The sequence below is a fragment of the Bubalus kerabau genome, chromosome 6 (genome assembly GCF_029407905.1).
Source record: "Bubalus kerabau isolate K-KA32 ecotype Philippines breed swamp buffalo chromosome 6, PCC_UOA_SB_1v2, whole genome shotgun sequence".
In the NCBI taxonomy this organism is placed as follows: domain Eukaryota; kingdom Metazoa; phylum Chordata; class Mammalia; order Artiodactyla; family Bovidae; genus Bubalus; species Bubalus kerabau.
In genome coordinates this window covers 104,210,961-104,224,798 of record NC_073629.1, presented here as the reverse complement: position 1 = coordinate 104,224,798, position 13,838 = coordinate 104,210,961, and the positions used below count along the sequence as shown (strand labels likewise).

The following is a 13,838-nucleotide window of genomic DNA, read 5'->3' as shown; positions in this document are numbered from 1 at the left end:
CTACAGTGCACTGTGCAGTGATAATTTCAGAACCTCTTTCTGTGTATATAGCTCTTTGATCATCTGATAGCTATAGATCATTCTGCTTTTTAGTCCCTGTGTGTGTCTGTGTGTGCGTGTAGTTTTTAGACTTCACTGATGTTGCAAGATTATGGTGCTGGTACTTTGCTACTTTCCATGTGTGCTGCATCTTATTAATCTCATAATGTGCAAATTTAGGTAGCTGTAAACACCTAAACTTTAAAGAATGCTTATAAATGGCAAATACATAGTAAAAAAAAATTGTGAGAGTTTCTATTATGAGTAAGTATGTGAGCTATATTGCTCATATGTCTTTTGTGACATCATTTGTGGCTGCTGATGACCTTTAGGGCTTAATTTCTGTTGTTCAACAGTATTCCAGGTGAGGTTGCAATAGCTGAGTTCTAGATATTGCTTTCCCACTATTCTTGAAACACATTTGAACCACTGTTAATTGTCTTAATTTTGTAGATTTAATATGTAGTTTCGCATTTTTCACTATGCCCTAGGCACTGTACTTAATACCCTGTGTATATTAAGCAATACAATGAGGCAGGAATATTATTGTTGCCACCTTATAGATGAAGAAACTAAGGCTTTAGAGAGGTTAAATAATTGGCCTAGTATGACACTTTGTGGTGAAACCTGGGTCTGTCTCTGTTACAGCCTGACCTTTTAACTATTTTGTCATCTGCTTCCTCTTGCTGACAGACTCATAGAAAGCACATAGTTCTCACGTCAAGCTAATTTTCTAAGGAAGGCTGGCAAGCTGACTCCCAAAAGCCTTCCCAAGGTGTCTGTCTTAGATTGAAAATGAAAGTGTTAGTCACTCAGTCATGTCTGACTCTTCGATCCCATGGACTGTAGCCTGTTAGGCTCCTCTGTCCATGGAATTTTTCAGGCAAGAATATTGAAGTGGAAAAAAAAAAAAATACTGGAGTGGTTAGCCATTCCCTTTTCCAGGGGATCTTCCTGAACCAAGGTTCAAACCCGGGTCTCCTGCATTGCAGACAGATTCTTTACCATCTGAGCCACCAAGGAAACCCCTCTCTTAGATTATTGTGGTAAATTTATCTGGAATTGACCCTTAGGCTTGCCCTCTCCAAAACTTTAATGTAATAGCTCCCCTAGAATAGATCTGAGTCATGGGGATACATTTACATAAAACCAAATCTTCTAGACTACTGGATAAAATTAGAATGTCCATCAGTTATTCTTCTGTAACAACAAATAAATATCAGTTGAACATGTTTAGATAACAGTGCATATATCCATAGCAAGCTCACTAGGGATCTTAGGCACTTGCAGCTCTAACACAAACAAGTTGGATCCAGATGCCTTTTTGACTAACCCAAGACCGGAACTGAAAGGCTAACAGGACTTGCGGAATTCACTGCAGCAATTCTGTTATAGCAAGATAAACTAGAATAATGATGTGACCTTTTCAGAAAGTCTTGAACAGGAAGCAGACTGGACCAGAACTCAGGAAACAGATAGTATCTTATCTATTGAGCTGAATAAGGTTGACTTCTTTATCTACTCAGCACGCCTATATATGCCTACCTTTTAGAAAATCTAAATAATTCCTCCTTTGGTCACAAGTTTTATTGTGCCAGAGAGGCCTGGCAGGAGAGTGTGTTGTTGAAAAGTAACTGAAGGAGAATCATAAAGTAAAAGGAAAGCGATGAGGAAGTCTAGGAATTTAGTATCTCTTGCTAAGTGTCATCTTCCCCTTTACCAACAGACACTACACACATGCACACGTGTGCACATGCACACACACACAGCTTCCACACACACATTCACACTCCTTCATAAACTGATGGTTTGAACTCCCTGTATTTTTAAAATTTTTATTTATTTATTTATTTTTGACTGTGTTGGGTCTTCGTTGCTGTGAGGGCTTTTCTCTAGTTGTGGCAAGTAGGGGATACACTCTAGTTGTGGTGTGCGGGTTGCTCATTGCAGTGGCTTCTCTTGTTGAGGTCCATGGGTTCTAGGGTGTGTGGGCTTCAGTAGGTGTGGCTCCTGGGCTCTAGAGCACAGGCTCCATAGCTGTGGTGCACAGGCTTAGTTGCTCCAGGCATGTGGGATCTTCTCAAATCAGAGGTCGAACCTGTGTCTCCTGCAGTGGCAGGCAGATTCTTTACTTCTGAGCCACCAGGGAAGCCCTGTACTCCCTGTTTAAAGCATGTTTTGCTCTAAAACTGTCCACATTTCTGTTCCCCTTCATTAATGTGAAAAATAATAAAGTTAATTTTCTATGCTTAATTGCTTTTGATCACGTAACTTCTTCAATATTTTCACTCTAGTATGAGTTAAATTATATGAACTTATACAACTGGCCATACATGTAAAAAGAGTAATTGGTTAGAGTGAAGCTAACTCCAAAAACATTTACGTGTGACTAATCACATTCTGACAGCTGGAACCCATGTTTTACCAACATTCTTTCAAATTGTCCATATTTCCCTGGTAAAACGTTTCTTTTAGTATCCATCATCTGGGGAAAACCGGAAATACTGGCAGCAAGAGGAGGTACAACAACTTCACCAGAATTTGCGCCGGCTCCAGACTCTATGCAGCTCCGCAGAAAAAGAGCTTCGATATGAGCGAGGAAAGAACTCGGACTTAAAGCAACATAATAGCTTACTTCAGGAAGAAAGCCTTAAGGTAATTCCAGTGGGGGTATCCTTCATTTAAGAGTCTCAACTGCTCACCTGACCCCAGGAATGAAGGACTCTAACTTCTGCAACTTGGTAATTCATGATTGAGTCCCCAGATGGGTAGACAGCATCAGTGATCTGGTAGCTGCATCCTTCAACTTCTCTTTACCAAGTAGGTGCACACTTCAGTTGTTTCTCTGCTGCTAAAAGGTCGTATGTGCTGTAAATATGAAAAACTTTGAAGTTTTTTGAAATTATTACCTAGGACATTTAGCACTTAATAATTTCGATGCCCTGAACCAAATCTCTAGTAGCACTTCCCTGGTTCTCTCTCTGGACGTATTTATTCCTAGTAGGTGCATTCATTTTTAAAAAGATTATTTTTATGTGGACCATTTAAAATGTCTTTATTGAATTTGTTACAGTATTGTTTCTATTTTATGTTTTGGTTTTTTGGCCCCAAGGCATGTAGGATCTTAGCTCCTCGACCAGAGATCAAACCTGTACTCCCCGCGTTGGAAGGCAAAGTCTTAACCACTGGACCTCCAGGGAAGTCCCTAGGTGCATTCATTATTATTGGTTGAATCAAATATCAACTGCCCCAAGGTACAAACCATGAGAAAGCAAAATTGTTCTTCTTGACGTGAGTGTATCAAAAAGTTAGAGGAACATCCCCCAAACTCGCTTATTTTACAGTAATCTGTATAGAACTGCCACCCACAGATTCATCTAAATGTTATGAACTACAAAATGCTCAGACTGAACCACCATGTAAAATGGTATTTTCTTTTAATTATGGTTCAATTCTGTAAGCATATATTAGGGACCTAGTTTCTATTTATTTATTTATCTATTTATTTAAGATTCTGGAGTTCAACATTCAACAAATATTTATTGAGCATCAGTCTTAACACAAGGCAGGCCATCTCGTCAATACTGAGGATTTAATGATAGGCAAAATGGACACAGTTCTTATCCCCTGGTGCAGGGGTCAGCAAACTTTGGCCTATAGGTAAAATCCATAGGCAGGATTTGACTTGCCTTTATTTCTGTGAATAACGTTTTATTGGCACACAGCCATACCTGTTCTTTCACATATTACTGATGGCTGCCTTTGCACTACAACAGCGGATATGAGTAGTTCTGACAAGAGACCATGTGGCCCACAGAGGCTAAAACATTTACCGTCTGGTCCTTTATATGAAAAGCTTGCCACCCTGGTATGGCAGGATCAATGACCTTATTTAAAAAGTGACATAAAAATGGATTAAGAAAGGTCCCTACTTTTTAGGAGCTCACAGTCTAGTAGGGGAGATATAGAGGAAAACAAATAATCATTTATCTCAAACTTCTAGGAAAGCCCTTCTAGAGAAGTCCAGAATTCCAGGATTCTTTGGATACACTTCTTCCCTATCCTCTTCATTCACAGTTGTTTTTAATATTAAATATCATATTCTCTCAAGCCTTTGTAGTTTTAAATTAAATTTCAAACCTTTCTCACATTTCAAGACACCTTTTACCTTTCCCTTCAAACACCTCTCTTAGATCATTTTAATTGTCCACTCTGACTACATCTTTGTCAAGGTACAATGACCAGAACAACAGATCATAACATCTTAAATATGGTTGGCACTCTATAAATATCAGTATTTGTTGATTAATGAACAAGTCCTTCAGGGATGGGTAAATGATAACTTGATAAAAGCAGAAGGTATTTTTTGTTGTTTTGATTCTCGTTCATGGTAGGGTAAAATTTTGGCCATTTCATTGATGAGACTTTGGTCTTTGGGCTGATGCCTTAGGTCAGGCACCTAAGCAGAGTTATATGCAATAGCCAGCTACCTTATAGTGACAGCTTGTCCACTTTATCTATTATAAACCTCCCAGTCCTGAAGGGTCAGCATTTTATAGATGAGAAAATTGTTCAAGATGACAAAGCTGACAAATTGCGGAGTCAGAATTTAGTACCAGGCCTATTTCTGTCTTTCCCTCTCTTCAATTTGGGGCACTTTGAAAACTCAGCTTTGCAAACTTAGAACTTTTAAAAATCCACTCAGAGATGTTTGAACTCTGGGCCTCTGGCTAATATTAGGCATACTTGTAAGACTGGCTAAGGAACCAGAATGCACATGTGCTGCTTTTAAACCATTTTATTGTGAAATGTACCACTCAGAAGGCTTCCCCAGTGGCTCAGAAATAAAGAATCTGCCTGCAATGCAGGAGACATGGGTTCGATCCCTGGGTCAGGAAGAGCCCCTGGAGAAGGGAGTGGCAACCCACTCCAGTATTCTTGCCTGGAGAGTTCTATGGACAGAGGAGACTGGCGGGCTATAGTCCACGGGGTCGCAAAGAGTCGGACACGACTGAAGCAGCTGAGCACATGCACACATACCACTCAGAAAGTACGGTTCAGTTTATGTTTTTAAAAGAACACTGGCGGCAGTGCGGGTAACAGATGAGAAGGGACTAAACACGGAGGTGGTGCAAGCCGTGCTGTTGCTACGGTCCAGGCTGGAGATGATGATGAGCTAGCAGAGCTGGGGACACAAATGGCAAAAAGGGGCGCGAGATGCGCTGCAGGCTAGAGTGGAAGCACGTGCGGAATAGACTCACGATGGCGGAAGAGGGAGGCTCAAGGGTCACTCTCGGGTCAGTAGCCCGAACCCAAGTGTGGGTAGTGGCATCCTTTACTGAAGTCAGGAAGACTAAGAGAAGGACAGTTTTGGAGATATGGGCAGAATCCAGGTGTTCCACTTTGGCGTATATTGGCGTAAACGTGGTATTTTTAAATCATGAGAATGAATCTGGAGAGAGAATGCGTCACTTTGAAGGCAGGCCTAGAATAGCCCACTAATATTTAGAAGTTGAGTTCACTCGAATAGTCTAAGAAGAAACCAAGAAGCAACAGCAGTGGTGAATGAAAACCAGGAGAGGTGGGTATCACAGACTAGGAGAGGAGAACTTTCTGAGATGGAGGAAGGAACTGCTACTAATAGGTCAGTTGCCCAAGGGACTTAAATTCTGGCAGTGGGAAAGGCAGTACTGCCCCTGGCAAAAATAGCTTCATGAAGTAGTGGGATTGAAAGCCAGTAGACTGGGGTAGGAAAAAAAGGATGGAAACTATTTAGATCACGCATGTACAGAAACTCTTAGGAAAATTCCTTTGTCAAGCTGCCAGCAGCTCCAGAGAGGTAACCAGCCACATGACACTGGTTATTTGTCAGCTCTTGGGAGAGACTACATTTCTTTGAAAGCTGCTTATTCTGGCTCACATCCACATTCATCCCATGCTTATTTTTGTCACTTGTCTTTATTACCCACCTCTAGATCAAAATTGAACTCAAGCAGACCCAGGAAAAGTTATTAGACAGCTCAAAGATGTGCTGTTCACTCACGGCTGACTGGAAGCACTGTCAGCAGAAAATCAGGGAACTGGAGCTGGAAGTACTTAAACAGGCTCAGAGCATTAAATCACAGAACAACCTGCAGGAAATGCTGGCTCAGGAGAAATCTAAAGTTGCTGATGCAGAGGACAAGGTAATTATCCTCACACTTAATAAATATCATGCCCTGGATACTACTACTGAAATTCTGTTTCCCTGAGGATTTTAAGAAATAGATAGAGTGCAAACGATAAAATTCTAGGGTTTTTTTTACTCTCCTAAGCTTTCCTCTTTTGATGTCACCTGTTCCTACGGTTCCAGTAAATCTGAGATTAAATGACTTTCATTATATACTTTCAAATTTTAAAGGACTTAGTCTCCTGTCACTTGGATTGTCTATTTATTTGATTTTTAGTTTGTAATTTTTGGAGGGATAGGTATTGTTAAGAAATGAACCCTTGTGAAATGTTGCCCCTGCATTTTAGCCTGTCGAACACCAGGTGGCAGTAGTATGTAACACGCGCACATTTTCTTCCTGGGTTTGTCTGAGAGTCAAATCTTATGTAAAAAATAAATCATTTCATCAAACCACATAAATGTAAAGCAAACATCAAAATTAGATGATAGCAATCTGTCTTAAACTCAAAAACTCAATGTTGAGCTAAAGAAGCCAGCACAAAAGAGTTCATACTATGTAATTTCATTTATATGAGGTTTAAGAATAGACAAAACTAAGCTATGGTGATGGAGAAGGCAATGGCACCCCACTCCAGTACTCTTGCCCGGGAAATCCCATGGATAGAGGAGCCTGGTAGGCTACAGTCCATGGGGTCGCGAAGAGTCAGACACGACTGAGCGACTTCACTTTCACTTTTCACTTTCATGCATTGGAGAAGGAAATGGCAACCCACTCCAGTGTTCTTGCCTGGAGAATCCCAGGGACGGGGGAGCCTGATGGGCTGCCGTCCATGGGGTCACACAGAGTCGGACACAACTGAAGCAACTTAGCAGCAGCAGCAGCATCAAGCTATGGTGATAGAATAGTGGATATCCTTATGAGGGGGACATGAGGGAATCGTCTATGGTGCTGGAAGTATTCTTTATCTTAGACTGGAAGTGGTGGTTATGTAAGTAAAACTTCACTGAGTATGTGCAAGTTGTGGGCATATTGTCATATGTATGTTATTACTCCATTAAAAAAGTAACTGGCAAAATTGATATAGATTAGTAAAATTTTAAAATTTAGACAATATAAATATTGGTACTGGATTTTGTGCAACAGGATCACATATTCTGACTGCAGTTGGAAGAGTAAACTAGTATAGACACTTCAGAAAGCAATTTGGCATTAGTATCTAGTTAAGTTAAAGATGTATATATACCATACAACCAACCCAACACTTCTACTACTAGGCATAAAAACTAGGGAAATTCTACTGCATTCTGCTGCACACGTGTATCAGGATGCAAGATGCATGCTCAGTCACTTCAGTCATGTCCGACTCTTTGCAATTCCATGGACTGTAGTAGCCCTCTTGGTTCTTCTGTCCATGGGATTTTCCAGGCAAAAATACTGGAGTGGGTTACCATTTCCTCCTCCAGGGGATCTTCCCGACCCAGGGATTGAACCCAAGTCTCCTGTGTCTCCTGAATTGCAGGCAGATTCTTTACCACTGAGTCACCTGGGAAGCCCCAGTATTTGTTTATATAAACATAAATCAATTTCTAGAAGGGTGGACAAGAAACTAATAACAGTGATTACCTGTTTGGTGGAGGAAAACTGGAAAGAAGGCAATATAAGAATGGAAAGGAGATTTTGTAGCTTAGTTTACCCACACACACTAAATTATGTGAACACATTGCATATTGCAACAATTAAGTAGTTTAATTTTAAAATTAAAATAAATCTTGTCACACTCTTCAGATGAGATTTTTATGTTAGTACTACTGTTTGCTATCTATATGGTATTTCCCTAATTGGAAAATAAGTCACACTTAAAGTTTTATTTGTAAACTCTTTTCATTTAAGATTTTGGATCTGCAGCAGAAATTAGAACATGCTCATAAAGTCAATCTGACAGACACTTTTATTTTGGAGAAGAAGCAATTAGAGGAAAGGATAAAAGAAGCAATAGAAAATGAAGCTAAAATAAAGCAACAATATCAGGAAGAACAACAGAAGAGGTAAGAGGAGCAAAGATGTCATTTTTCTGTGGGCTAACCACCCCTGAGTTTATGAGCAGTGTCAAGTTACCACTGCATTTCCTCTGTGTCCCCACTGAAGTAAACTCAGTTACAAAACTGCATATATGTGTGTGTGTGTGTGTGTGTGTGTGTATGTATGTATGTACGTGCTAAGTGGCTTCAGTCATGTCCGACTCTTTGTGACCCTATGGACCGTAGCCTGCCAGGCTCCTCTGTCCATGGGATTCTCTAGGCAAGAATACTGGAGTGGGTTACCATGCCCTCCTCCAGAGCATCTTCCCAACCCAGGGATTGAACCAGTATCTCTTACATCTCCTGCTTTGGTAGGTGGGTTCTTTACCACTAGCACCATCTGGGAAGCCCCACATCTATACATGGTGATATATATGTATGTGTGTGTATATGTGTGTGTGTGTATATACACACACACATATATATATATATACACACATATACATATATATATATACATATACATATGTATGTATCACTATATTCTGATTGTTTATTTTCTTGCTTGCCTTTCATACTAGAGTGTGGAATTTTCAAGGGCAGGGATTATGTCTTGTTCTGGAACATGCTTGGTGCACCAGTAAATCTTGAATGAATGGATTGCCTATGAAATATGATCCCCTGGGATCTGCTTTTCTAATTCTTAACACGATTGGCACAAAAATGCAGACTAGAATGCGGTTGCTGTTTTGTATTTATCAGCTGATTTTCTTTAAAGAAGATCCAAGTACTTTATATGCATCTTAATCATTAACAAGCCGATAGTAGTTAACAGCTGTCATGTTTTTTTCTAGAAGAGTTTTGATTATTATTAGGATTCTTATTAAAATGATCTTATATACCCTAAACTTCAAGTCATGGGCATATTGTCATATGTATGTTACTACTCCATAAAAAATGTAGCTGGCAAAACTGATAAAGATTAGTAAAATTTTAAAATTTAGACAGTATAAATATTGGCACTTCGGTGGCACTCAGAACATGTGTCTTAAGAAAGTACTTAGTAGTTTTAACTACTGAAAGATATATAGCCATTCCCATAAATTGTTAAGCTCAGAAGCTTTACTTTCAGCTCTAATTGAAACCCCTAGTATAGGACTTCCCTGGAAGTACAATAGTTAAGACTCCATGTTTCCACTGCAGGGGTTGCAGGTTCGATCTCTGGTCTGGGAACGAAGATCCCACATGCTGCGCCTCAGCACAGTCAGAAAAGAAAAGAAACCCCTAGCGTAGAGCCCAACACTCAGTAGCTGCTTAGCAAATATGTTGATCCGAATGTTTGAGTAAGTGAATAAATGAATGTTTGAGTGAATAGTGAATTCACTCAGGTCTCACTGCCGCTTCTACCAAGATGACACACTTCTCCTGTTTTACTACAGCTAGTTCCTGAATAAACTACAATAAGTATACCTTTTAAAGCACTGCTCACAAAGTTAGAGAAAGCCCTAGGGCAGACATACAATGAGGCAAAACAAAAATAATGAATGGCAAACAGACTTCTAAGGGACAAATAGCACTATGAGCTCCAGGTTCAAGAGAACCCAAGGAAGCTTGCCGCAAGGTGTGTGTGCTCACTCACTCAGTCATGTCTGATTCTTCGCAACCCTGGGAACTGTAGCCCGCCCAGCTCCTCTGCCCATAGAATTTTCCAAGCAAGAATACTGGAGTGGGTTGCCATTTCCTACTCCAGGGAATCTTCTTGACCCAGGGATTGAACCTTCCTCTCTTGGGTCTCCTGCACTGGTAGGTGGATTTTTTTTTACTGCTATGCTAACTGGGAAGCCATGTAAAACACATATAGTTTACAGTAATTTTAAAATTTCTCTTTGACACGTACTGCTTAAATAGAAATATGTTTAATATCCAAATATTGTGCTTTTCCATCTATTCTTCTGTTATGGATTTATGGTTTCATAATATTAAATGGTTGTATAGCATTTTGTTACACAGCTATATCATAATTTGTATAAAATATTTTTAAACTCTTTGCTGATATAAAATATTTTGTAATTAATATCCTGACACATGGGGCTTTCCTGGTGGCTCAACAGTAAAGGATCCTCCTGCCAATGCAGGTGGATGTGAGTTAGATCCCTGGGTCAGGAAGATCTCATGGAGAAATGGCAGCCCACTCCAGTCTTGCCTGGGAAATTCCTTTGACAGAGGAGTGGGCTACAGTCTGCGGGGTCACAAAGAGTCAGACACATCTCAGCGACTTAACCACCGCCACCACCATGCTGACACATAAGACTTTGCAACTATAACGAAGTATGAGAAGGGTTATACTAAAGGAGATTTAGTATGCTCAGGTAACACATAGCAGGGACACCTAATTTGGTCCAGGAAGCTCAAGAAAGCCTTCCTCAAAGAAAACTATGTAAGTTGAAAGTAAAGTACTTGTTATGGGAAAGCTAATTAGAAAATATCAGGTAAAGGAAGACCTGGAAGAGGAGGCTAGGGACAAGGTTGGAGTTGCAGGGGATTAATAAATGTGGAGGATGACTTGTTTTGGGAAGTGAAAAATTTTCATTTTGCCTGGAACAAAATGTTTGGGGGGTAGAGGAAGTGGCAAGAAAATGGAGCTAGAAAGGTAAGTTAGCTCACAAGTCATATTAAAGAATTTGGGGGAATTCCCTGGTGGTCCAGTGGTTAGAACTCCATGCTTTCACTGCCAAGGAACCCAGGTTCAATCCCTGGTTGGAGAACTCAGTTCAGTTCAGTTCAGTCGCTCAGTCGTGTCCAACTCTTTGCGATCCCATGAATCGCAGCACGCCAGGCCTCCCTGTCCATCACAAACTCCCGGAGTTCACCCAAACTCATGTCCATCGAGTCGGCGATGCCATCCAGCCATCTCGTCCTCTGTCGTCCCCTTCTCCTCCTACCCTCAATCCCTCCCAGCATCAGAGTCTTTTCCAATGAGTCAACTCTTCGCATGAGGTGGCCAAAGTATTGGAGTTTCAGCTTCAGCATCATTCCTTCAAAGAAATCCCAGGGCTGATCTCCTTCAGAATGGACTGGTTGGATCTCCTTGCAGTCCAAGGGACTCTCAAGAGTCTTCTCCAACACCACAGTTCAAAAGCATCAATTCTTCGGCACTCAGCCTTCTTCACAGTCCAACACTCACATCCATACATGACCACAGGAAAAACCATAGCCTTGACTAGATGGACCTTTGTTGGCAAAGTCATGTCTCTGCTTTTGAATATGCTATCTAGGTTGGTCATAACTTTCCTTCCAAGGAGTAAGCGTCTTTTAATTTCATGGCTGCAGTCACCATCTGCAGTGATTTTGGAGCCCAAAAAAATAAAGTCTGACACCGTTTCCACTGTTTCCCCATCTATTTCCCATGAAGTGATGGGACCAGATGCCATGATCTTTGTTTTCTGAATGTTGAGCTTTAAGCCAACTTTTTCACCCTCCACTTTCATCAAGAGGCTTTTGAGTTCCTCTTCACTTTCTGCCATAAGGGTGGTGTCATCTGCATATCTGAGGTTATTGATATTTCTCCCGGCAATCTTGATTCCAGCTTGTGTTTCTTCCAGTCCAGTGTTTCTCATGATGTACTCTGCATAGGAGTTAAATAAGCAGGGTGATAATATATAGCCTTGACGTACTCCTTTTCCTATTTGGAACCAGTCTGTTGTTCCATGTCCAGTTCTAACTGTTGCTTCCTGACCTGCATACAGATTTCTCAAGAGGCAGATCAGGTGGTCTGGTATTCCCATCTCTTTCAGAATTTTCCACAGTTTCTTTTTTTTTTTTATTCTTTTTTTCTTTTTTATTGGAGTATAGTTGATATATAATGTTGTGTTCAAGTATACAGCAAAGTGATTCAGTTATACATAAATACATATATTTCTTTTCAGATTCTTTTCAATAAAGGTTATTACAAGATATCTTGTGATCCACACAGTCAAAGGCTTTGGCATAGTCAATAAAGCAGAAATAGATGTTTTTCTGGAACTCTCTTGCTTTTTCCATGATCCAGCGGATGTTGGCAATTTGATCTCTGGTTCCTCTGCCTTTTCTAAAACCAGATTGAACATCAGGAAGTTCACGGTTCACGTATTGCTGAAGCCTGGCTTGGAGAATTTTGAGCATTACTTTACTAGCATGTGAGATGAGTGCACTTAGATCCCACAAGTCCAAAAAAGAATTTGGACTTTTTCTTAAGAGTAAAGGAGAACTTTACAGCAGTGTTAACACATGTGCATTAGTATCAAGTGTTTGTAACTGACAGCCCTTTATTAAAGCAAGGAGATGAAGGGATTCCAGTCATAAAACAGTGTGGACAAGCACAAGGACTATAGAATTCAGAATTAGAGGCTTACCTCCATCTTGCTGTAGCTGTGCAACCTGGAGCAAGTTAATTAAGCCTCTCAGTGCCACAGCTTCCTCTGTGGTGGTGTTGTTCAGTCACTAAGTTGTGTCCTACTCTTTGTGACCCCATGGACTGCAGCATACCAGGCCTCCCTGTCGTTCACTATCTTCTGGAGTTTGCCCAAGTTCATGTCCATTGAGTTGGTGATGCTATCCAGCCTTCTCATCCTATGCCGCCCTCTTCTCCTTTTTGCCTTCAGTCTCTCCTAGCATCAGGGTCTTTTCCAATGAGTTGGTTGTTGGCGAGTTCCCTTCCTCTGTGAAATAAGGACAATTATTTCTTATTAGGGTAGTTTTTGAAACAGAGAAAACTAAGAAAAGCTTCCATCACAAAGGAGATTGCTTTGATGTTGGCCCATTATGGACCGCTACTTTATCTCACTGAACAAAAACATTCCCCTGTGCCCAGTCTAACAATTTTAGGTCAAAGAGTTTCTTTTGCAAAGCTTTGCAATTCAAAATGTGATTTAATATACATTAATTGCCTTAAGGAAACTCCTAGACCAGAATATGAATGAGCTACAGAAGCAAGTGAAAATCTTACAGGAAAAAGAGAGTCTATTGGAAATGACCAGTGTTCAGCAACAAATCAAACTTCAGCAACAAAAGGCCCAACTTGAAGAACTGGAAAATGAAAAAAGAAAATCTGATGAGGTAAGAAGACAAATAGGTATGCTTCTCAGTTTTCCTGTTCCCTTAGACCTAAGTAATAGTTAATAAGACCTAATAATTCTTGAATGCCTAGCACTGTACCCATTAAGTTTAGTTAGGATTCAGACAGGGAAGCAGAATCTACTTTAGCTATTTCAAGCAAGAAGGAATTTAACAAAAGGAATACATGCTTACGAAACTGTTGGAAGGGAGAGGTAGGGGTGAGTAGGTCAGCAAGAACTGTTGCTAGCTTTCAATAAATCCACATGTTCAGAAACCACAACCCTTGTAGGAGATTAGCAGGAACTCTCCCAAAGCCCTTTCAAAAGTTTCCCTCTTTCATCTACCTGATAGTGTTACCAGAAACTGGATTTGCCTCTTGGTGTGTGTCAAGCCAAGAGACACAGCCAAGTCAATAGATCAGGAGAAGAAAGGATTTATTTGCAGCAAGTGAAAACACCAGGGATCTTTCCCAAAGCAGTGTCTCCTCAAACAGCAAAATTGGGGAAGTTTTAAGCTA

At 40.5% G+C, this 13,838-nt stretch overlaps 1 protein-coding gene across 3 annotated transcripts in view; it reads left to right on the top strand.

Annotated features, from left to right (window-relative positions):
- Positions 1 to 13,838, top strand: part of CCDC30 (coiled-coil domain containing 30) — a 140,720-nt gene that overhangs the window by 92,742 nt on the left and 34,140 nt on the right. For all 3 annotated transcript variants that reach the window (XM_055586181.1, XM_055586179.1, XM_055586180.1), the window contains 4 exons: positions 2,515 to 2,694; positions 6,015 to 6,224; positions 8,100 to 8,254; positions 13,159 to 13,321. In XM_055586181.1, coding sequence (XP_055442156.1) covers positions 2,515 to 2,694; positions 6,015 to 6,224; positions 8,100 to 8,254; positions 13,159 to 13,321 — 708 coding nt within the window. The remainder of the gene's footprint in view (positions 1 to 2,514; positions 2,695 to 6,014; positions 6,225 to 8,099; positions 8,255 to 13,158; positions 13,322 to 13,838) is intronic.